General features: G+C 39.5%; 2 protein-coding genes across 26 annotated transcripts in view; one reads left to right on the top strand and one right to left on the bottom strand.

Annotated features, from left to right (window-relative positions):
• The window catches only part of PSIP1 (PC4 and SRSF1 interacting protein 1), a 36,636-nt gene extending 12,900 nt beyond the window's left edge, over positions 1–23,736 (bottom strand). The window contains exons 1-11 of one of the 2 annotated variants that reach the window (XM_085566938.1): positions 23,559–23,736; positions 20,223–20,426; positions 19,196–19,272; positions 15,538–15,676; positions 9,545–9,661; positions 6,377–6,484; positions 5,509–5,571; positions 4,473–4,572; positions 2,750–2,825; positions 1,648–1,873; positions 929–1,047 (exon numbers count right to left, since the gene is read on the bottom strand). In XM_085566938.1, coding sequence (XP_085423064.1) covers positions 929–1,047; positions 1,648–1,873; positions 2,750–2,825; positions 4,473–4,572; positions 5,509–5,571; positions 6,377–6,484; positions 9,545–9,661; positions 15,538–15,676; positions 19,196–19,272; positions 20,223–20,294 — 1,097 coding nt within the window. In that variant the 5' untranslated portion in view covers positions 20,295–20,426; positions 23,559–23,736. Of the gene's footprint in view, positions 1–928; positions 1,048–1,647; positions 1,874–2,749; positions 2,826–4,472; positions 4,573–5,508; positions 5,572–6,376; positions 6,485–9,544; positions 9,662–15,537; positions 15,677–19,195; positions 19,273–20,222; positions 20,427–20,872; positions 20,903–23,558 lie in introns of those variants that run through there. The other variant, XM_021525528.3, reaches the window with a different exon arrangement.
• An 11-nt stretch (positions 23,737–23,747) lies between these two features.
• CCDC171 (coiled-coil domain containing 171) overlaps positions 23,748–25,319 on the top strand; it is a 161,685-nt gene continuing 160,113 nt past the window's right edge. For all 24 annotated transcript variants that reach the window (XM_077790231.2, XM_085566918.1, XM_085566923.1 and 21 more), the window contains exon 1: positions 23,748–23,968. The gene's annotated coding sequence lies outside the window, so the exon portion shown is untranslated. The remainder of the gene's footprint in view (positions 23,969–25,319) is intronic.

The raw sequence follows: 25,319 nt of genomic DNA, 5'->3' as shown, positions 1-25,319 counted from the left end.
AGGCAGAGTATTTATGTTAGGTCTCCAGAGGAGTGACAGGAAGAAGAGGAAAAAGGGCTGGAGCATGAGAAAAGAAATACCCAAACTACATTTCTGTTAGTGAATGTGAAAGACAGGATTTTTTTTGTTACAGGTAAAGGCGACCTTTATTTTCTTCCTTTCCTCCAAATTTTTACCTTGTTCTTTCCCTTTCTTCTGCCCTCCCACCAATGGTGGGGATGAGAACATCAAGTTCTTATGGTGCAGCTTCTTCACTCACTTGCAGAATAGTGAATGAGTCAGATTTCTTCCTATTGTCCTACTCTCCAAGTTCCTGGCGGGATCTTCTCTAAAAAGTTTGATCTGAGTAATCTTCTAAATGCAGTTTGTTCTTGGTATCACTCAACTGGATTTGCAATTCTAGAGTAATTACTTTTTCCTTGTTCTGTTTGACAGCATGTGCTCTGTCAGACAGAGAAGGAAATGCTTTCCTGATAACCTATGCATTCCATAACTCATAAAAAATCTGTAAGTATGGATTAACAGCACCTACCAGGTCCTATAAATTTAATCTAAAAATTAAAAAAAAAAAAAAATGGCTGTCCTGAGCAGTTTTTCACACTAACCCCTTTCACAGGGATATTCTTATGTTAGTTCTAAGGAGACCACACCAGCTGTCCTCTGCTGGAGATTCTACATCACCAAAAGATGGACAATCACTACTTTCTATGTTCTATTCTTCCTATTCTCCTGCAACAACACATTTTAGTTCAAAGGACTTTTTACCCTCCCCTCAAAAAGAAGTTAAGATAGAAAACCAAAAACAGCAGGGGGAAATAACAGTAGAACACAGTGCAAAACAATTTTGCAGTTTTTCAGGAGTTTCACCTCCTGTTAGGTTCAAAATATTCCAACAACTTGCAGGCATCACATGTTAAAATAGACTCACAATTCAGATTCTGCCTGTTCCTCTTGCTTACGCTTTCTTTCTGTTACTTCTCTCTCATGTTGGCTTCTTACAGTGTTTCTTCTGTGAGCTGCTGGAAAACTTCTTCCCCCTTTTTTCTTCTGTTTTCATATGGCATTTTATGATTGGAAAGAAATGTAACATTATGAAATTATACTTTCTGTAAGCAGATGAGACTAAGTATCTTTGAAATAACTGCAACCTGACAAACACTGGCTTTCCCTGAAGCTAGACACAATTTCATTAGTCCTTTCTCCTTTTTTACTTTTCAAAACTAAGCACCAGAGTGCAATACTAAGGGCAATACTAAGCACCAGAAAAACTACAACATTACAAATTGTTGGCTAGAGACAGTTTTGTATTTTTAAAAAATGTGATTTCTGTGTGTTCTCCAGATGCACCCAAGGAAAACAAGATCTGTCTTCCAGGGAACATAGATAAAAAAACTGTCATAAGCCACTTTACACATGTAAATCCTTTGTTAAAAATACATCTTAGAAAAGATGGTTTTCTTAGAAAACATTCAAAGTTCCTGAAAGCAATATTTGCGAAAATATAGTTCTGAAACTTTTATTCTATATATCTGTACACCAGCCATGCCAGACTACTACCACCATTAAGATTTAGCATTAACTTGAAGAAAGATCTCCAGTGATGCTACTTTCCTCTATAATAAATTTATCAGGAAAGCAAAATTATACCTTGTCCCCTTCCTGTTCTTCTCCTTCATCTTCAGAATCAGAAGCTGATGCAGAACCAACTTTTGTAACATTTTTTCTTTTTGGTTCAGCTTCTTTCTTTCCTTCCTTTTTATCAAATTCCTTCTTTGATTTTTCTTCTTCCTTCTGACTTTCCTCATCTTTTTTCCCTTGCTTTTTGGGCTTTTCTTCTGTTCCTTTTTTCTTTGCCTTCTCCTCCTCATTAACACTAAAACAAAAAAGAGTATTTAGGCATCACATCTATTATCTACAGTGACTTCAAAGAACAACATTCTAACTTGGGAAGCTGGGTTTTTTTAACCACAGAATAGTAAAATTATTAAGGTAATTCACTTAAGGACTCTTCAAAAATACTCTTTCTCTAAAAATCAAAACCCACTACCTGTGGGGAAAAAAAACCCCCAATAAATAAATATCAGTATGGAGGGCCTAATGAAGGTAACATTAACAGAAGTGCATAGATCCTAATCCAAGAAGTTAATTCTCAGTGGACTTCCCACACACAGGTGGGTCTGTAGGACCCAGAGTACACACACTGTAAACTAGGTTTATAAAATATTCTTATTTAAATTGTTCATATTCCATAAAATGTGTATCTGCAAATTTATAGAAAATCAAACCTATGTTCAACTTTTCCTTAAGTTACTAGAAGCACTAGACTTGGCATAAGAACTGAAGACAGCAAAACCAAAATTTAGGTAACTAACAGTTATCTGTTAGTTACCTGGAAGTTGCAATTTCATCAGAAGACATTTCTGAAACAAAAATGTACAAGAAGAAAAACACTGGTTTTGTGTGATGTTATATTTTCTCTTAATAAACATCTTTCCTCTACACTCAGCATACAATCATATAAAGAATTTTGTACAGACTGGACAAGTTAGGAAGATTAAGATCTTCTCTCTAGTGTTTCAGAAATGTTCTTCCTTGAATGACTGTGTATTATAGAAACATCTACACAAATAGTAACTTATACTGAACACTAATGGGGCAAAAAACTTGTCAGGAGTAATAATTTACAAGTCTTAACATAAGGAGCAATACAGTTGACAACGAAGAAGCTTTATATTAAGTAAAAACTCACAAGTCACCCTCCGAAAGACATGATGGTTTCACCAACTTGGGTCTCCCTCTTGGTTTTGGTACTTTTACTTCAGAAGCTAGTAGTTATACAGAAATAACAGGTTAGTCCACAGACACTATCTGTTCCTAGTCTATGTCTCAAGATACTCACTCAACAGACATAAGCCATGTTTAAATCAAAATATACATCCTTACTTTGTTAACATACAGAATTCAAGTTAACTAAGTACCAAACTTAACCGAGATCTCTTTGAAAAGTTAAAGTGTTGGCAGTTTTTTAGCTGACCGGTGAATTTAAAAATAACTTTGATGGTTTCTAGCCACAGGTTTTGGCTACTAATTCTTGTGCTTTTTGCAGTCTATGTAGTTGCAAATGTGAAACATTTCACATGTTGCATAACTAAGAAGAATCTTAAATTAGATGAAAAACCTGACATTAGAGTTTGTTGTCCACTAGTTTTACTCATATCTTGGGGTTTCCATCATTTTTCAGGCTAACAAATCACTGTCAAGAAGTTCTATCACCACACTACAGTGCAGATCAAATCTCTACACTTCCTCAGATTCACCATATTGATAGAAGATATACAGCCTGCCTTCTTTGCACTTATGTACCTCAAATGCTTGTCCAGTACCACAATGACTATGTTGTCAGGAAACCTAATATTCAGTGTTTAAACTCTTGTTGGTCTTAGCACAGAGCATGTTTAAGCATCCTATCAACAACAGAGAAGGCTGCATAGTATACCTTCCAAAAATGTTTCTCTTATAGGAGGCAAAAGCATATCTTACAGATGTTTTCCTGCTCTTACTGACAGGAGTTAGTCAAAACCAGCAAAAAATTGTAAAGAAAAAACCACAAATATTAAAAATGCATATTTAGTGCATGTAATGAAATGGCATATGGAGGTGAATTAATACTTAATTTCCTCACAGTTTCCATACAAAAGTGCCTAAAGTCTATTTAATTGTGGTCCCACTATTTTTATATTGTCAGCAGATACAGAGGACTGTAAAATATTTGTTTCCCTGACTAGGTACTCATACAATGTACTTAACTGCTGCAAGAACTGTCTTCCAAAGCAGTAATTAGTGATCAAGAACATCTGCAAGCTTACCATTAAAGTGACAATAGATCATTGCTATTTTGAAAGAAACAGGCACTACAGAATTATTACCAAATGATTCTAACAAAACATTCCAAAAATCAGTTATATTTTCTTTTTATTCGCCTATAAATCAACACACTTTCTTAAACATCATTTGGAACAAGTCTCTTCAGCTCTTATTTTGTTTTTCTTGCCTTCTGAACTCCACCTACAATCTCCTTGTCCCTCCAGTTCTCATCTTTGTGTTTTTTGTGTGTGAAATCGTCTAAGTCTATTGTAGTATTTTATAGACTGTTAATACAAACCTTTATGCAGCAAACCTGCCAGAGAGCTCTTATCATATACCTACACAAAGAAGACTGACCTATTCTAAAAGATAATACATATAAACCAGTCTTTAATTTAGAAGACTAAACATTAATACTAACAATTTAAATCCATTCATGTCCTGAACTCATCAATTTGAGATGTTTTCTCACTACAATCTATTAGTAAAATCTGCCTTAAGCATTCAAAAATACACTGTAGTATTTCAGAGGAAGGAAGTAATTCCCTGACTAGTTCTACTAAAATATTTCTGTGGTGAAAGAGATGAAGTCATTATTCTGAAGTTACCTGCTGGTCTTCCTCTTTTGGGGCTTACTTTTGGAGACACTGGCCCAGTAGTTGTTGCTGCCCCTGCTGCTGCTTCCTCAGCTTCAGCTTGTTTTTCAGACTAATTTAAATAATAAATTTCACCAGTGAAAAAACACATGGCACCAATATCTTAATTCCTTTCTCAAACAAACACCTTTAAATTCTGGAAATATGTTATTATGCAATAGCTTGTGCACGCAAAAAAGTATCTGAACTTAGGAACAGGTTATACGCAAGTATTACTAATTTTGCACTCTCTAATTCCAAATGGAGAAAACAGTCAAGAGCTTAGTGTCCAGGATAAAGGATGAGTAGAGTATATATACAGCATGCTGCTTTTCTATGACAAACATACTAAGGTCAAAAGTACCTTCATACTCACCCCCATCCCTGCTGTCAGCTGTAACTTTACCTTCATAAGGTTTCAAACACAAAATTAAGATCTGCCCTACTTAATTCTAGTTTTCAGTTGGGTCAGTGCCCTGATCTGGCTGGCTGTGTGACTGCAAGAACATTAAGGCTAGTGTATGCTGAGCAAGCAGCACAAATTGTCTTTTTCCAAGTAACCGTATTCTCCCAGAGACCACAAAAACCAGAAATTGGGAAAAGTGGAGTATTTCAGGTGTTAGTTCAATGTAACGAAGATGTTAAAATAAATTTTTCAGAGCTTCAACCCAGGCTATTTTATAAGCAGTTTAGCAACAGTTTATGTCTTAGTTTTCTTATTTGTAATGAGCTGTTTGGGAAAGTCAGGGACTCCATATTCCACATCAAGTTAAAAAATATTTGTAAATCACCCTGGGAAAAATTTAGTTCCTCCAAATCTTTCAGATACTTGAAACATGTGTCTGAAAGATTTATCAGGAAAGCAAAATTATTTGAAAATTATTTGAAAAGGGGGAGTAGAGTTCAAACACTTATATTTATGTATAATCTATCATTAAAGGAAATAACAACCAGTATTATCACATAAAAAAAAAATCCAGTAATGTGAAGTAACTAAACATATTGTTACCTTTCTTTTTCTTCCTCTTCTAGCAACTTTAGGAATAGAAGCATCATTTGTTTTCACCACATCCTGTGAAGATAAAAAATATTCCTAAGAATCTTAATAAAACTAAGATATATTTAATTTATTCTACTTTTTTACACAACTGAAGCCTCTATTACACAATTTAGACAAGAATCTTGTACATGAAGGGACTGCATGATTTTAAACTATTACAATATAAAGTTATTAGACATTAGGAAGGAATTCTTTACTGTAAGGGTGGTGAGGCACTGGAACAAGTTGCCTGCACAGGTTGTGTCTGCTCCATCCCTGGCAGTGTTCAAGGCCCATGTGGATGCGGTTTTGAGCAGCCTGGTCCAGGAAATGGTATATGTGTCAATGAGAAGGGGGTTAGAACTATGTAATGTTTAAAGTCTGCTCCAGCCCAAACCATTGTATGTTTCTGTGATTATCTGATACCTAGGACTTATTCCTGAGAGATAAAAAAAAACTTAAGTACTAAATAATATTCTGTTCTAAATAAAGATGCTATGTAGTGATGTTGTAGCCTGTCTGAACTCTTTACTTGGTGTTTAAAAGAGATATATTTGCATTACAGTAAGTGTAAGTGATAAAATACAGTCTTCCAACTGTTTTAATTGAACCTAAAGACAAATCAGACTAGAAATTTCCTCTCTAAAGAAAACTTCAGTTTCTGGGGTCTTCAGGTGAGAGGTATAAATGTGTCTGAACACACAGAAAGTTTTACATAAACAGCTCCTGAAACTGTCACAGTAGTAATAATTGTAGTCTTATTACTTAGTAATAGATCTACAGCAATAAACATAATATTATCATGTTCTCTGTGACACAGAAAAAAGCTCTCACGTACTTCTTGACTGGTTTTGTCAGAAGGTAGATCATCTTCCTTTGAAGTATCCATCTCTTTTTCTTCTGCTTCAGCTTCTGTAGGCAAATTATTATCCCCTTTAGGGGATAACTGCAAAGTAAGTCAACAGAGGATAAAAAATGCATTAGAAAGTATTTTATAGTGAAAAGAACATGCTGATTGCCATCAGGCTGCTCTTCCCCTAAAGTAGTTTAAATCTGTAGGTATGCTTGTTTCTTAGGTGCCCATTAGAAGCCTAATCATACTAGACTACTTCCTCTTATGATGGTCAAGGAGATGGGCTTGTTCAGCCCCAAAAAGAGATGACTAAGAGGGGACCTCATCAATGTGTAGAAGTCTCTGGAGAGAGGGTGCCAAGAGGATGGACCCAGGCTCTGCTTGGCAGTACCAAGCAACAGAATAAAAGACAATGGGCACAAACTGATGCATAGAAATTCCACCTCAACGTAAAGAAGAACTTCTTTACTGTGTAATGACCAAGCATTGCAAAAGATTGCTCCAAGAGGTTGTAGAGACTTTCTCCCTGGAGATAATCATGAACAATCTGGACACAATCCTGTCCAATGTCCTCTGGGATGACTCTGCTTGAGCAGAAAGGTGAGCTAGACTAGGTTCTTTCCAGCCTGACCCATTCTGTGATTCTGTGAGAATAACCCTTCAGCCTGTTAAGGATACCTGTTGTGGCTGTGCTTCCTCACCAGTTCTTGTGCAACTGCTCACTGACAGAGCATGGGAAACTGAAAAATTCTTGATTTAGGGTAAACACTACTTGGCAAAAGCTGAAATATCAGTGTATTGCCAACATTTTTCTCATACTAAATCCTAAGCACAGCACTGCACCAGCTACTAAGAAGAAAACAAACCCTATCCTAGCTGCAACCAGGCCAAATTGTAAACAAACCACAAGCAAGTTGTTTTATCAGTTGTGAGATTGTAATTTATGCACTTTTTCTTGCTTTGTTGTGGTTTTTTTAAACCTTTAAAATACTAGTTTTGGTTTTGGGAAAGCAGTTAAAACTTGAAAAATCAAGCATTTGTAATTAATTACTTGAAATTAATAATTTCCTTGCAGCCTATATATCTGCATGTCTTTTAGATTATCAGCTCTCCCAGTTTGAATACTATTGGCTTGTCCCACTTTCAAGAGCCTTTTTTAAAATTTCAACACTAAACAAAGCAACATCTACACAGTTTTTCTAATTAAATGAAGACATGTAACATCACTGCATCTTTTTACAGATTACAATTTTAAGATAGAAGAACTATTGGTTCACTAAAACCAAAGAAAACCAGAGTACAAGGACTGATTAATTGAAAGTTATAGCTACATTACTATACATAATATATATAAAAAAGAAATTTCTCAGTATTTTGCCTTAAGATGATTAATTAGGCCTATAGAAAAGGACCCAGTCAGGATCTTCCATTCCATCTTTATGTTAAATGGCCCTATGTCTCCCTGTTTCTCTTACACTGTGTCAGCATTGAGCTGCCTAGAAGCACTTTTGATGAGAAACATGAAGCTTAAGTTATTGGCATCCCCATTAGCACATGCTGCTTGAGGCAAAAATTCAGAGTGAAGCAAACTGATTAATAATTCAGCCCAGTTTAAAAGTTTTCCCCTCACAGTACCAAATCATAAGAGCAAATGCATTTATAAACAGCATGCATAAGCAAGAGCAGCATTATTTTGCTAACATTGTCAGGAAATTACATGTTTCACAGCACTGTTAAGGTATAGCAAATAGAACTCAAATCACCCTAACATTCCACACTTGCAAGTACTAAAATAAGGAACTCTAGTCAATAAGAAGTTGGGAGAAATAAACCATCAATGATTCTGCAGGTTCCAACTCACCAAAAACATTCTCAACACCATCAATATACAACCAGTAGATTAATTTTTTTCCCCCTCCAAAGAACTTTTTTATTCTTGAATAACCAAGCTATTACAGCTACTGGACACTAATCCTATTTGTATCTGACACATTGCAAATTCTGCAGTTGCAATTGTACTGCAGAATACTGCAGTACAAAAATATTGCAGTTGCAATTTTCTTCAGTACTGAAGAAAGCCAGCAATACCTACAGAAAAACTACATTAGATCTTGGCAAATAATCAAAATGGAAACAAAGGTCAAGAGTAAAGGCAAGTCTATTCAAAATAGTCTGACATTTAATTTAAGGCCACTGCTCATCATGTTGAGTAGTAATTTCCAGAAATGAGTTACAAATAAATGAGATACTATAAATGTCAATTCCACCTGCATGACAAGTTTTGTCATTTTAGAATTCTATTCTTAAAACCATGGAGAAGAGTTGACAACACACAGTATCTCTCCCATGCCATATGATAAATATCCCCATATAAACAAAGCATTCAAGAATAGAGAAAAGTTCAAAGCAGTGTACTACAGAATCATTTAATGTACAGCTTGGAAGCTTTACCTCTCACGGTATAAACTATGTACTGCACCAGCAAATTGAACCCATTATTTTTAAGACTGAAATTAATTTAATTTTGGAAGGTTACTAAGGTATGCACACATTTACATAGCAAAGAAGCTAAACTCTATGTAAACTAGTGCATACTGATTCTTGCTTAAGAGCTGAATTGATACAGCTGTAAGAATCTCTATATCCTAAGTAGTTCATTAAGAGTATGGTCTAATTAAAGCTGATTTTTATAAACCTTTTCTGGTAAACACACTTAAGTACCCTTTTACCCATGAGAGATCCTAAGAGTCTGTTCTACTTTTCAATATAAATGATCACAATTGAAAGTGAATCATACCTGTCTATAATATGAAAAAGTCTTCAAAAACAGAAGGGGAAAAGTTAACCTAATTCTTGATAATAATTACAATTTCCAACTTCTCCTGCATAGGAAATACTGTATGAATTTAGTTTGTATTGTGATACAGAAATACAGACTGGTAAAGAAATTAATTTTCAAAAAACATATAGAGGACTGTAGAAGGAAAACAGAAGGACAAAAGTAATACTGTAAGTACATTTGAAGAGAAGCAAACACAGGCAAGTTACAAAATTAAACAGTTGTTAGTTTAAAGTATTTAAGTAAAGACTTGGCAACATAGTTTGCACTTAAAAATATTTCTGGCAGAGCAAAGCAGAAATTCAATCACTTACTTTTGGGACAGAACACTTTTTTCTTTTGGCTCCTGCTTTTTCTTCACTCCCCTCAGAAGGCTCCTGACTGCTTTCTTCAACAGTGTCATTGATAGGAGTGTTAATGGCTGGATGGGCCTTCAATAAAAAAACATCAAAAATGAGATCTAAATCCCCTCCTCACCTGTGGTGTATTCTCCCAGATACATGACTTAAACATCACATCAAGGAACCCCTTACTAGATGGAAAAGAATATTAAATACGTCATATTTCATTAATTTCCAACGTTTTCAATTTAATCTGCAACTTATTTATTAAACTTCTAAACTAATGCTATAACAACTCATTTTCACATTGCTAGACTGCAATGTGAGTATTTTCTTATGCATAATATAACATATCTTAACATATCTGAGACAAAAAATAAAAAAAAGGTTTTGTTAATATACAACTTTTGATGCTACTATAAATAAGTGCACTTTAAAATATGCTATAAATCCTTAGTGATTCAACTACTTGTTCCTGAAAATGTAAGCAGAAAAAGGATTACAGTAAGATAATTAATGAATTGACACTTAAAACCACAGTAACGGCAGAGATACTACCTAAATTACACTTTTTTCTTCCATTACATTGTGTATGGCTTTCTCCTTCTCATATACTACTTCAAAAAAAGCAGGCAGAACTCCCCTGACTTCCCCCCCTGCCACCCCGCCCCCCCACTGGGGAAGTGGGTTTGGGTTTAAGCCCAATCTATAATCTCCTTTCTGCCCTCCAATCTCCAATTCCCTTACTAGCAGTTACAAGCAATATCTGCAAAGTATCTACACTGCTCTTAGAACATTCCAGTTCCAGCAATGAAACAAAGTACAGCTCTCAGAAGGCCTTACTAAGATAAAAAATGCAGTGGAGAACTGCTGGCAAACAACTCATTTTGCCACTGCTTGGGTCCATCAGAGCGAATAGTGGCATTTACAAACCAGAAGCAGATTGCAGCTTCTTGAGCCTAAGCTGCTGACAGCATGAACAACGACACCCAGGTGCCAGAACACCCTGCAGCTGAAGATGTGGCACAGCAACAGACCATGACCATCCATGGCAGCGCCACTGCCAGGGATGAGGTGTATCCCAGGAATGTGATGAACCTTGATGCATGTGTGTCCTGGTTTAAAGCAAAATTCCCCTCTGCCTCCCTTTCAGAACCAGTCCTAAAGGTGCAAAACTTATTTTTGGGCTAAACAGATGAATGGGGATACAATTCAGCATCATAAAGTCACCCTAGGACAATCATTGTCATGGCCCCCACGCTGCAGCAAAACTGCTAAGCCAGCGCCACAAACCAGTGCTCAGCCAAGATAGAAATGAGTGGGCAGCATGTCCCAACAGAGCTCTACCCACTAGCAAAGGAAAGAAGGACCTTCACAGGATGCCACAGATTCCTGGTGGTGACTAACTTTCTCACTCTTTGTAATTCTTCGCTTTTCCCTACTTTTCTATTTTCTTCCTTGCTCACTTCTTTGACAGTGAATAAAACTGAATTACAGTTTTGATCACCATCCATTGACCTCTTTTGTCACTTAATCTTGATCCCAGTATATTTAAATTTCTGCACTTCCATGTTAGGGTGGTGGATGACTTAGGGGACACAACCATACTGGGACATATGTCCAGCAAAAAGTCAAAAACAAGATAAAAATTCTAAGTGAATGCCTCCATACTAAGACCTGACAAGTCTGCCTCTTTAATATCATCTTGTATCCAGATTAAAAGCTCAGCTTTACCTAAACCTTTACATGATCACCCACTTCCCTCTGACCATACTTGCTGCATGCCCCAACACAAAATTTCATACTCATCCTTAATTTTTAAGCTCTGACTTCCCTGCTAATTGTGTCTTTTTAGGTGTGTAACTTAGCTCTAAGAACCTTTAAAATCAAAGAGTTGTATGTACCTAAACAATGGAGATCAAGGAATATCCTAAGATAACAGTCACAACTAAGACTATAGATAAAGAAATGTGTCTATTCACATACAAGCTGAATAGTGCAACATATTAGCAGGCCATAATACATTATTCCACTTAAAGATATTGTTGGGAAAATGGCGTATTTACTCATCAGCACCTACATTTACTTTACTCTCAGTTTTCATAAGCAACTACTTGCCTTCCCTTTCAACATCACTCACTGACTACACTCTGCTGCATGCTTGGGGGCAGGTGACAATAACATGGGTGGAACCAAGTCCATCACTGCCTGAGCTGATCGCAATTGGCTGTCAAGGGATGAACTGACCCACTTCAATATCCCACCTCCCCTGGGAACAGATGGTGCCTTCACCCAAATAGCAATGGAAGAAGGGGAGAGTGGGGATGGAAGAATGGTCATGCACAGAACAAGATGCCTGCAAGGGCATGTGGGGTTCTGAGGAAAAAGAGATGCCAGAGTCAAGGAGTGACACTGAAAGAGACACATTAAGCCATTGCCCAAGCCATGCTCCAGCCCAGAGAAGTTGCCTTATGTTGAGGAGTACACTTAGTGAAAGTAGTTCATGTCATTGCAGACTGAGCTGTGAACAGCAGGAGCTGGAGGCAAGAGATCTTGAACTTTGCATACAAAGGACACAGTAGCCAGCCAGGTGGGGGGAAACTCAGAGACCTCAAGAGCCAAGGAGTTAACAGGAAGACCCAACAGTTTTCAAGCTTACCCTGTGAGGTTATAAATGTCCAGGACTTCCTTTGTCCAGGGTCCCACCCAGGAAATACCCAGATCAAGCTGTTATTCTGTGGTTGCATGACAATTAAATTATTTTACAGACCCAGCTGTCTGAGACTGCTAAATGAAACTCAGAGTCCAACTAGCAAGGAAACCTTGTGTGCCTGTGTGAATGTGGTGTGTGCAGGCAGCCAGCATAACACCCAGCGGGATCACTGGAACTGTTTGCTGCAAAGGGTGTCAGTCCCAGCTCAGGTGGTGGTGTGTGACTGTCATAGCAACTCCTGGATGGTCAGACATGGAAGCTCCCTCAATGCCAAACATTGGTAGAGGGGAGAGAGAAGGTACATGTCAGAGTAGGGCTGCAGGCCATGGAGGAGCCCACACTGTACCTGCTAAGTAAGAAACAAGGAATAGCAAAAACAAAGAAACCACTTCACACCCGTCTTGTGACCACCGTCTTACCCAGGGGACACACTGAAATGTCCAAAGAGGACACTGGGGACCAACAAAGCTAGAGCAGATGTGAAGGAAGGAAGGAAGCATGTTTCCCCTATCTTTTTTTTTTTTTGTCCTTGTTTCTTGTTACCAGAACAAATAACAAAAAGTGTATGTCAACTGACTAAACTGCACCAAATTGAATGTTTTGTAACCTATACCATACCCTTTTTTGGCAAAGATGGTGGAGCCTCAGAAGCTGATTGCAGGCACTCTGCCACCCTTAAAACAATTTTCAGCTTCCCCATAAAACTCCCAGTAGTCCCAGGTTCAGATGAGATAGAGGTAATTCTCTTTTTCATAGCTGGTACAGTGCTGTGTTTTGGATTTAGTACATGAATTATGTTTAAAACTCACAGATTCTTTAGTTGTTGCCAAATAGTGTTTATTCTTAACCAAGGAAAATACTACTTAGTAAAAACTAAAACACTGTTATCAACAAGATTCTCAAAGTAAATGCAAAACATAGCACTGCATCAGCAACTAAGAAGAAAACTAACTTTATTCCAAGGGAAATCAGGACATTACATACTTAAACATCCATTCCTTCCCTGACTAAAACAACCAAAAGTTCTACTCCTCAAAAAAGCCTTAACTGTAAAATAAAGCCTTTTGCAGATGTGCTCTATTAGCACCAACAAGGACCACCCACAAGTAAAAACAAAAGGCCCTGGCTAAAGGGCTTGATTTGCTTAAAGTAAAACTTGCTTTTAATAATGCCTAGCACAGAGTAGAAGGACAAGACTATCAAAAGGAAACCATTTTACAGTTGCAGGACAAGTTCAAATTCAAAAAAAAACAATATTTGCATTAATCTATTGCTTAACTTCACTTTTTCTGTAATTCAAACTGATCCAACCCTCCTGGTCAAGCGGGGAAACCTACAGCTGGCTGACCAGGACCATGTCCAGATTTCTAGGTATCTCCATGAATGGAGACTCCACAGCCTCACTAAGCAATGTGTAGCAGGGCTCAGTGACCCTCACAGGAAAAAAAAAAAGCTCCCTTACATTCAAAGTAAACCTCCCGTGTTTCAGTTTGTGCCTCTGGTCCCGTCACTGGAAACCCCTTAAAAAGGGTCTGACCCAGTGTCTTTGGTACCCTTGTTTAACATATTTATATAAATTGAGGAGATTCCATATAAATTCACCAGGGTTGAGCAGTCCCAGCTCTCTGAGTCTGTCCTCACAACAGAAATGCTCCAGTCCATCATATTCATAGCCTTTCACAGGTCTCTTGTCCAGTATGTTACCCAGTTTGTATTGAGTAGGCCAGAACTGGATGCAGGACTCCAGTTAAAACACTCCTACTAAGCAAAGTTTCTTCTTCCAGTAATTTTATGGCTCCTAAGAGGAACAGGATTTAAATACAACCTGTGGGAAAAAATATTTTTCTTTCTTTGCAGTAAAGAAATAGGGAAAAAACTGCAAAGAACAACCCAATGGCTCTAGACAGAACTTGACCAAGAAAGACAGAGTGAAAAATGCTGCCACTGAAGCTGAAGAACCTGAATGGAACTCAAAATGTAAAAGGACTATCTTGCAGAAAAGCTGTTACACTAAGAAAACAGTGTGCACCTATCTCAGCAATGTTTTGTGTCTTTTCCCAATTGGAGATGTATCTATGAATGTCTCAGATGCTCCTGAAAGCACTGCTTAACTGAAGTGACTGATTTCTGCAGTGAAACAGAATAACAGAAAAAATTTTTACTGTTGATTATTTATACCCAAATTAGAAAAACTGGTATAGTTAGAATAGTTAGAATAACTGGTATAGCTCACGACTGCCTCAGGCATCCACAGAGCATCTCTTTTCAATTGCCACAAGAAGGACAATGAAAAGGTTTATCTTACAGTAGCAGAAAGAATCTGTCTCTTATTACTACAGTCCTTCCCCACTGTGATGTGGAGATTAGCGTCTCTCCATATCCCAAAGGAGAAAGTACACAGCTGGAATACATGACGTCCTGACAACACTTCAGAAACTCCTTAAGTCTTTATCCATATTCTCCTTCAAACTAGAAACACAGTAACATGGGTATCTTATGAAGCAGGAATTAATTGGTGCTGAAATGGCAACCTGGCATGTGTTGCAAAAACAGCAAATAAAAACAGAAGGCAGTAATTCTTTTTGTTATTATTGCAGCATTGCCTAAAAGATCCAATGGAGACAAGGTCAGTATATATTCAGTGTAGATAGCAAAAAAACTAAAAGCTTATACAATGTCCGGACCAAGCAAAGATAAAACGAGCACGCATGAGAATTTATCTTCATATTAAATTTGGGTCCTTTTATGGGTAGCATTGCATAGCTCTGGTTTAAGCTTGGAAATCTTACAAACAGGCAAGAAATGAGGAACTACTAATGGATAAAAATTGAATTGTGGCAGGGGCTAAAAGGCAAACAGCACATTGCTTCCAACTGCTAGAATTAAAATACTGCACACTAGGAGAGCATGTACTGAAATTTTACAAGGATACTTGTGAACACAGGTATTTGGTTTTAGAATACACAGGGCAGAGTGACTGAGACCCCAAAAAACCCACTACTTTTCAAGCACAGTCACACAATTATAAAGGTATTTCAGGAATATATCTCCAGTTAAACAACCCCCATCTCTTCTTATGCTATTGATACTAGACACTGAGAACAAACAGTATTTAAAATATATTAAATTTTGTCTAACCTGCAGTTATGCAGCAGCAATAAATCATTACTCTATGTCAGGACATTTACTGCATTTCCCCTCCTCCCCCACTCCCCCCAAAGCAACAAAGAGTTTTAGAGTCTGCATAGCTTACCTGCTGATGAGAGAATTTCACTTTGGGATTATTGTCAATTTCCCACAAGCCTTCATTAAAACCCTTTCTTTTGTTTGGTTTGCCATATTTATCTTTATTTTCTGAATAAGGGAATATGTCCTTTGGCCCCAAAAATGCCCTTAAGGAAAGAAAAACAAAATTCACATTTTAATTGGTTTGTATTTTCAAAGAAGTAAGCACCAAGTGTTATTAAATACTAAAGTCATTAGTACTATAACAACTATTCTACTAGAGTGCTTAGTTTTCTAAACTTTGGCCTGCAACACCCAAGGTCTCCATTACTAACACCACAAAAAGAGACTTCCCTCCTTACTGAGGGAAGGGAATACTGAAAACCAGTATTTTGGCTTATGCTGAAGAGCATCAAAGACTATTCCATTTCTGCTCTACCTTCATAGCCTTTTGAAGTTAGGATTTCACTGTACCAATCTACCTGCTGCTAACAGAAAAATGTACTCTTTGGTAGTACATTCTCAGTTTCAATCCATGCCTAGACATTGTGTTAATTGCAATTATGTTACATCCAACTATTTGAAAGTTGCAGACACTTCCTTTCTGAAAGTACCAGCTCATGGTAAAGTTAAACAGACACTTCTAAGTTCCACGCCACTACTTCCTTCATTATCTTAAAAGAAAAAAAAAAAAAAAGCAGCTACTTCAGACTTATACCCCAATAAAAGGAGGAGAGAAAAAAGAAAAAACAGACTCTCACTGAAAGCCTAAGCATTTTCTTCTCCAGCTGTAAACACTCAACTATGTGCACCAAGTAAGCCATTGTCAGCTGAGACTGCAAATCACCCACCTCTTGGCAAGAGACCATAGTGAGGATTCAGCCAGTGTGGGAAACCTGCACCTGCCAAGCTTATTTACACAAACAAAAAAGATAGGGAGGCAGACAGAGCAACTGGGAGAGACAAAAATAGGGAAAAAATTACCTCCCTTCTTCCCTATTCTCTAAAAATAAGCGTTTTTTTTCAGTCTCTAAGCCTTTGCCCCTATTGTCAGGCATTGAAAAACACCTGAGAAGAGCTACTGTGAAAAGGTTATGATGCTAACTAGGCTGCTGCAGTTTAGCCCTCATGTGCCAATAAAGAAAAAGGAACAAGAAAAATTGAATGAAAAGAGATTACCCTAACGCAGAAAGTCCAGAAACTAGAGTTCACTTAACCTGTTTGTCTGTGACCAAACAAAATTTGTACTGATATGATCTACTGCCACAACATATCCAAATAAAGTGTTTATTGAAATAGTATTCATTTTATTACTTATTACTCTCCCTAGATAGAAACACATTCAGTTGGGGTTTTTTTTACAAAACTTAAGAGAAAACAAAAAACTGTGAGGTAGATTTACTCACAGTAATTTTATAAACTCAATTATATTATTTCTAGAAGTTTAGTAAGAATTATTCCCAAACCAGTCTTGCTTTACTTTTTCCCCATGGTTCCTTTTTCCTGCTGTAACCATCCACACAGCCTGAAATCCTCTATACAGGACTTTTTAGCATGAAAAACTGGTCATACGAGTTTTCAGAGTTGCCACTACTTACAATAAGATAGACTACATATATTAAGCCTGTTAAAATGCTGAGGGTAGAGTATCTAACTTTGCACAATGTGTAAGTCTTAACTGTGAAAAGCACAGCACAAAACAAGTTTACCAAATTTACTTTCATTCCCATGAAAAAAGTACAAGAAATTGTTAACGCTACATAATTCCTGATGGATCATTGAATTCACTATTTATAGCTAAAAACCAAAACAAAATTACACACCATAGAACATCAGTCTCCTCTGTCACCTGATCTGTTCCTTCCTATTGTAATTTATAGGTATCTACTGTAAGGAGTAAGTGAGACCAAGAACTATAAAAGTTTCACCTATTATCACTCTACAGATCTTAAGATAAACAACATGCCTAACAAACACGAGGAGATAGCTTGAGTCATGGAACATCATACATTGCAAGTGTGTGAAACAGAGGCAAAACGTTTTGCTGGTATTCTATGGATTTCTGAAACATAGCAACCTGGAACTAGAGCCTAACAAAAACCAGATCACCAAAAAACTTTATTTAGTAACTATGCCAGAGTGAGGAACAAACATTTCAAATTACTCATACAAACTAGAAAAAAAAGCCCCCAATTACCAAACCTTTCTAATGCAAACATCTCTTAAAAGCCCTAAGTTAAATCTGAAGCTGGACATAAAACTTCTCAAAACTTGCACAGGTGTTTTCAAAGCTTTAGGTGAGGAGTTATTTCTGTCTCCCTTACATTCAACCTGCATCCCCAAACTTATTTACAACTGTACAAAACCCCACAGCAATCCACAATGACACACACTTCACCAACAACAGAACCAAACAAGTATTGTATTGCAGTTGCCAAACAAAAAGTTTGGTTGTGTGAAAAATTTAAGAAAAGAAAAGGTAACCTAACACATTTTAAATGATAATTTAAAAAATGGACAAGACAAACCTTGCAACCTTCAATCATATTCCAAGAACACTTCCTTACCCACAAAATTACACACACAAAAATTCCAATCAAACAAAAAAAATTTGTCATTGAAAGATTTATTGAAAGATGAGATTAGTTAAAAAAATTACATGGGCCAAGCATATAGCTATCTTTTTCATGACAGAAATAGCTTTTTAAGAAAAATAACAGCAAATAACGCCAACAGTAGGGAAGCTTAGTCGTCTACTCAATGGGACAATGTATCATCTTAGCAAGACACTTACTTGCTAAAGATGGATACAAAACAATTTCAATCCATTTAGTGAAATAAAAACTCGCAAGATCCTTCCACAAAATATGGGAAATGGACAACTTTTGCACAGAACTTCAGTCTGACTTTTTTTAAGAAAAACTGAAGAATTAAAAGCACACCAATACATGTTTAAGTAGCTTGGGTTTCTTTCAGCAACTCAAAAAATGGAGCACCAAATCTCATGATGCCTTCAATCTACAGTAACCCAACCAGTCACGCTAAAAGGCAACACAGTAATTTTCAAAAACACATAACTACATAAACCACAGCATTTTTTCTATTAAATTCAGCAGTGGAAGACATACAGTCTTGCAAAGCAAGTCCTGTATCACCACAAAACACTGCTCAAAGTACCCAAAGATCAGTATTTTGCAGGTTGATAGGTATGAAGCTAACTGTACTTCCTCATGTCTCTCCAGATCTCATAAACATAATACCATCCAAAACCCAAAACCTCGTCAGAAAAAACCCAATATACCAAACAATAAAAATAACTCCAGTACATTATTATTTGTCCATTTCTCAAATTTTTCCTAATTCACTTCTTTGAGAATATAGTATTGAGAATTTTGATGATATACAGGACTATAATTAAACTCATTACAGATAAAAAGAAAAACCCATCAGCCATATCACTGTGGGTACTATTTTTTTTCTGATGAGCAAAGCATATATGTTATGGTTATGGTTCCTTGAAGAGCTTAAGCAAATGTTACAGAATCATGTCTTGACAAAACAGATCAATTTAGGAAGATGTGCTAATAAATACATTAGCTTGCAGTACACTACATTCAGAGAAGATAACTTTTTGTCATAGCATTTTAAAATGAAAAAAATACAACACTGAAATATAAAGAACTTACGTCTCATGGGTGCCAAAGAAGAAAATAGGCATTTTATTCATAGGTGGTTTTACTGCTCCATCAGGAACTTCATCCACCTAAGAAAAACACAGCCTATTATAATTAAAATCAAGTAAGAGTCAAAAACAGTTAGGCGGAAATATATAAAAATTAATCATTAAAATGGGAATAAAAACGCTACAGAAAATAAAGCAAGAACTTAGATATCTTTCTAACAGTATGTAAAAAAATATAGCAGAATCAAAATCAGTATCAGCAACAACAGAAAATTACATTACTTTCAGTATACAGAGATACTTTTCACACGACCCCTTCTCTTAAAAGGAGAGATTACAATGTGTTACAGGCAAAAGGCATAATTCAATTTCATCCATATACTGACCATCCTTAAGGAAAAGCAACAGGAAGACTTCCTACCCTTATGGCTGACCTGATAACTTGTGGAAGGCCAAATGTGAAGTACTACTAAAAGGGTAATAAACTTTACAAGAACTCCAATTCGTCAGCATCTTAACTAAATACCTTTTAAACTCCATTCCCACATCCAACAAATGACCTACAGCAGTCCCAGAACTTGGCATGCCTTTTCCAATGGAGCACAGAGAACACAAAAAAGTACCAGACAAGTTACCACATACACGTAGCCTATTTAACAGAAAGTACAGTAGACATAGCCCACTTGGGAGTAATCTTGCCATAAACTCGTGTTTTTCTTTTGCCAAGAGCAGTTATTTGGGGACACCATTATTGAACAGCCCCAGGGGCTTGCACACGCTCCAGTATCAGGCTACCACACAGCAGTCTTCATTCCGTAAAGCCACGCTACACAAATTAGGACAACTAATGACTACTTGAGAGGGCAACTTTTTACAGTACGGATCTGCAAGGTGACTGCAAAGCTGGTTCTACCCCTGGGGAGCCCAGCCGCATCCTCCCTCACAGGAGGCGGATCTGGAGGTGCTGCTCAGCACAGGTGTGTGAGCGCACCCCGCAGGGAACGGGGCAAGGGGAGGAGGGGGAGCCTTACCCTGGCCGGCCAATGGGGGTAACCTTTCATCTTGGCGAAGATCAAGTCTCCGGGTTTGAAATCTCGGCTCATGTTTTCTCACCGGCGTAACGCCCCGTTGCCGCCTGGCGAGCCGGGCTCGGAGAAGGAGAGGCTCTGCACCTCCAGCAATCACCGAGGCACTGCCAGCCACACGAGGTGCCGCTCGCTGCCGGGATAAACACGCTGGGGCGGGAGAGAGCAGAGAAGGGCAGCACAAGAAGGCACGTCAGCAAGGGCGGGCGGCCCCCGGCTGGGGCGCGCTGCGCCGTGCCCGCCCTCCACCCCCGCAAAAAGACCCCCTGGGCGCTCGGCAGCGTTAGCAGCCGCCCGCGGGCACGGCCAGGCCGCCTGCCCGGGACAGCCGCCCGCCACCTTGTCCCGATCTCCCCCGGCCCCAGCGGCCGCTCGCCCCCTCACGCACGCGGGCGCGATGGGGCGAGAGCGCTGCGGGGGGCAGTGGGGGAGGGAGGGGGCGCGCGGAGCACTAACTCCGCCCGCCCTCCTCTCCCTGTCCATCCCCTTTTCTCTCTCTCTCTCCCGCTACCCCCTGAGCCCCCCTTTCTCTTTCTCTCTCTCTCCCGCTCTCCCAGCCCGCCCGCCGGCCGCTCGTGCAGCCCGCTGCTACCAACCGTGCTGGCGTCCGGCCCGCCGCCCGCCGCGGGAAACGCGGCCGCGCCGCCTCCTCCCGCCAGCGGGCCCGAACCACCGCGCGCCGCACCGGGGGCGGGGCAGCTGCGGAGCGCCGCCGAGGGCTCGGCGAGCGCCCCGGCCTAACACAGACGGCTCGGCTCCCGCCCCCACGCCTGGAGGAATGCGGGCAGCCACGAGAGGAAAGAGCCCGCCGGACCCGAGGCAGGGTTGGAGAAAGGAATGGGAAAAGTCTCGTTCGCTCCCTCTCCCCGCAGTCGGAAAAGTGGTTCGTTCCTCCTCCGGTCGGGGCGGAGCGGCCGCGACGCGGCTGGAGGGAGCGGAGGTGGACGAGGAGGAAGAAAAGAGGAGGAGGAGGAGCTGCCGCAGCGGCGCGGCGGTGGGACCGCCCCCGGCCGCGGTGGCGGCGGGAGGCGAGCTGAGGATCGCCACGCACACGCGGGAATGGGCTGTGCTCAGCCACTGACAGGCTGGCGCGGTTAATGAGCGCAGTGTCCTTCCCAAAGTGGGCGAGTGCGATGTCCCCGCGGGACCCTTTGTGTGTCTCATGCCCCACGAGCTCCGTTAGAGACCCGTTCCCTTGCCGGACTTTTCATCCCTTATTGCTGCCGGCCCAAAAACTGCCCATGTTACCCGGGTACTCCCCAGCCACTTGCTTGATGTTTTGACTTCCCCCAGCGTCGAACAACTCTGTTTTATTTTCTTAAGTCTGTAACACAGTCCTTACTTGCTACTTAGTGGCCATTAACTCCTGGGTTTGGTGGATTTTTTTTTTTTTTTTTCTTTAATTTTTTTTTTCTTGGTTGGTTGATTGGTTTTGTTTTCTAACTAGGATTGCTACTAATTCAGGCTATGTTACTCTCCTGGCTTGTTTACAAGTCAGCATTAAGCTTCCTCCTCACCTAGCATTTCAAGCAACTATGCCAACCTCTCCTGTTTCTGTCAGCTGATCTCCTTAGTAAGTGCATCAGCCACTGCCAGCCTCCCCACAAATACTTTTCTTCAAAGTGAAGATCTCAAAACCAAATAAATTCACTACCTTCTTTCTTATGGCCTGCTTATCCTGTTGTGTCTACTTCTAGTTCTGCATCAAAAATTAGCTTGCCTGTCAGCTCTCTCTGGGTTTAGTCCTGTGTGGTGGCCCCACACCTGCAAGTCATAGTATAGCACAAAAATTTACTCTGTACACTGTTTCACAGGGGAAGACCTAGTCGTTTTGTGCTCAATTTTTCATCTTTGGTGTGTGGCCTGATGCACAAGTTTTACAGGTCACTTTTCTGCCAGTTACCCTCTGTGCTACTTGAACATAAAGGTAAGTCCTTGTGAGAAGGAAGAATCATCTTACCCCTTTCAGTTTCGATACTGAAACTCAAGTCAGGTCTAAAACACCCACTGCAGTTGCCACAGAGCAAGTTGTGATTTGTTCTAGGCTCTCTCCTCCTTAAATGCAAAATGTTGTTTTATAAACTTTAACTGTAAAATTTTATCCCATCTGTGTTAAGCAAGAACAAACTGCATTTTTCTGATGGCTTAAACAAGTCAGATCTGTTTGATTTTCTTGGAGGAAGAAAAGTTCATATCCTCAATTGTCAATACATTAAGAGAGATAAAAACCTTTCTTCCTATGTAAAAATGAATGATCACTTGGAATAAAAGTCCATATCCCTAGTGGTATTTAAAAGATATACAGATGAAGCACTTAGGGATATGGTTCAGTGGTGGCTGTGGCAGTGCTGGGTTAATGGTAGGACTTGATCTTAGATGTCTTTTCCAACTGAAATAATTCTACATATGGTTGTATATATGGTATGTATTTTTCAGTATGGGAGGAAGGAGAGGTGTTTGTTTAACTATATGTGTGCAGCAACTGTATTGTGCCTAAAGTAATTTTTGTAAATCAATGTAAAAAACTGTGTGGGACATTTTGGGCAGATAAGCTAGTATTACTGGTTCAGAATTTTCCAAGTTCTTATACTGTCATGACCTATCACAGCATTCAAATATGATGCTAGGTCTCTGCCTCCTTTCATATTATCACATAATTTATATTTTTTCATTAGCTGAGGCTATTTTTCATATTAATTTTTGAGTACTCATCAGATGACAGCAGAGAGGACATCCTCTTCACTCTGTATTTTTGATCAAAAAACCCCAATCACGCTGTTATTAACAGAACTGCAACATAATGAAATCTATTTTTGTGAACCTGGGCAAAGAACTTATTTCATCTGGCACTAGGCATTTAGAGTAATTGCATGATAGAGAAGCAGAAAAATCATCAGTAAAAGCCAATTATAGAAATCAAGTCGGAAACTAGCAATTAAGCTTTAAGTCTTTTTCTCTAAGGGTGAAAATATTACAGAACTTTTTATCTTTTTATTAAAACTTCAATTGGTACCTTGAAGGATATACCACTTACATGATACTGCTATTGTCCACTTTTCTAAGCTGTGGTGGGGTTGATTTTGTTCTCTCACTCGCTTATGCTGCTCTTGTTTGACATCATATACATTTACAATTGTTTCAAAGAAACAATTTCAAGGTGTTTCAAAGAAACCTTTCCCTTTCTGCAGTGAGGCGACCAGAGGGGAAATGGTAACCTTGTTACGGGTCTGCCTCATCCACCCTGCTGTGCTTTCAGTCCCAGGGATCCTCAAAGTCATTTACCTCTTTGTTTCTCTTGATAATACGAGTGAAGGATGTGCTGCCCCGAGACTGAGGCCGTGCACACCTCAATCTGGCTCTCACGTCAGGCGGTGCTTTTAATTTCCTGCACGCACGATACATTTTCGGACCCAGAGCGGCCGGGACGCGGCCGGCCCGCCGATGTCGTTTCCGCCGCGGCCGGAAGCCGCCGTTGGGAGGGCGCGGCGCGGCGGCCGCGGCCGTGCCGGCGGCGCCTGGAGACGGCGCGGCGCTTCCCGGCGCTTCCCGGCGCTTCCCGGCGCTTCCCGGCGCTCCCGGTGCCTCCCTGCGCTTCCCTGCTCTTCCCGGCGCTTCCCGGCAGCCCGGAGCGGCCCCGGGGCGCTGCTGCTGGAGCTCTGTTGTGACCTTTTCCCCTCAGCCCTTCCTGCCAGGTAAAGCGCCAAAGCCGCCGGGACGGCGTGCGCTCAGCCAGCGCCGCTCCGGGGCCGCGGTGCGAAGGGATGCTTCTACTTTGTTTTTTAGCCGACTTAAAAATTTTCAGCCTGCATTAGCGAAGGGCTAGTGGTTCGTTCAGCCGAAGCTGGTGAGCTTTTGTAGTTGCAACACAGATGTGGTAGTTCCGACTGGCCTCGTGTGTTTCAAATTAGTACATCCTGGTTAGATTCAGTCCGCTGGAAGGGACCTTAGAGATCCTCCATTTCCATTCCTTTGCCGTGGGTAGGAACACCTCCCACTAAACCAGGCTGATCAAAGCTCCATCCAGACTGGTCTTGGAACACCTCCAGGGATGGCCATCCACAGCTTCTCTGGGCAGCCTGTTTCAGTGCCTCAACACCCTCACAATAAAGAAGTTCTTCCCCACATTCAGTTTAAATCAATGGCCTTCATAAAGCTAGTTAAGCATATTCAGAAGTTTGTGAGGAGAATAAGACACAAGTTTTGTAGGTAACATCCGTTGAATGTATTACCTCCTCAAGCAAAAACTTCCTAACTTTTGTTTGATTGTGGTGCTCTGACAAGCCACTCCATGCCCCTTGAATATTTTTTTTGCCTGATTGAAATAGCATGCTCTTGGAGTGTGTCCATTTGTGTGCTAGTAAACTATGGATGTGCGTCTTAACAGAGGGATGTTGTATATTCAAGATCATTAACATTCCCAGAAAGCAGTCATTAGATATTCCCTGTTTCCCTCCCTGTCAAAGTCATGAAAAGACTTAAAAGTAATTTCAGAAGGTTCTAAAACTTCAAGGTGGTATGGATGTATCAGAGGAGATTTTGCTTATGTTTTGAAACAGATTTTTTTTCTGCTGCATCTATTTAATTGCACCTTTTTTTTTTTTAAATTTTCTACTGTTCAGGTTTTGGTAAAAGCCAAATATATATATTTGGCAATAAATATTAAGAAAAGGGTGGTCTAAAATACTCATTTCGTAGTGTTCAGAGCTATGTCTGAATGTGAAAATTTGGCACAATTGATAGAGGTATAGTTTCCTATACTGGGATACCTCATTTTCATTTTTATTGAAGTGATTCATCTTTGTTGAGTACAGTACTACAAGTACTTTGTCAAGATTTTCTTCTCTTACATAAAGTTTTCAGTGTGCAAGTCACTAATAATTTAATGGAACTTAACATATGCCTAGAAATTATACTACAGACTATACTTCGAGAATGAGGTTTTCAACTGCTTTCTCATTTGAGATGGAAAAAAACCTATGCTGTTTTCTGTAGGAGTGTGGGTGTCTGTTGCATGGCAATTATTGTGTTTTGAATTTTCTGAAC

The sequence above is a fragment of the Lonchura striata genome, chromosome Z (assembly GCF_050655825.1).
Source record: "Lonchura striata isolate lonStrDom1 chromosome Z, ASM5065582v1, whole genome shotgun sequence".
Taxonomy (NCBI): domain Eukaryota; kingdom Metazoa; phylum Chordata; class Aves; order Passeriformes; family Estrildidae; genus Lonchura; species Lonchura striata.
The sequence above is the reverse complement of the archived record's forward strand: the minus strand, read 5'-3'. Positions and strand labels throughout refer to the sequence as shown.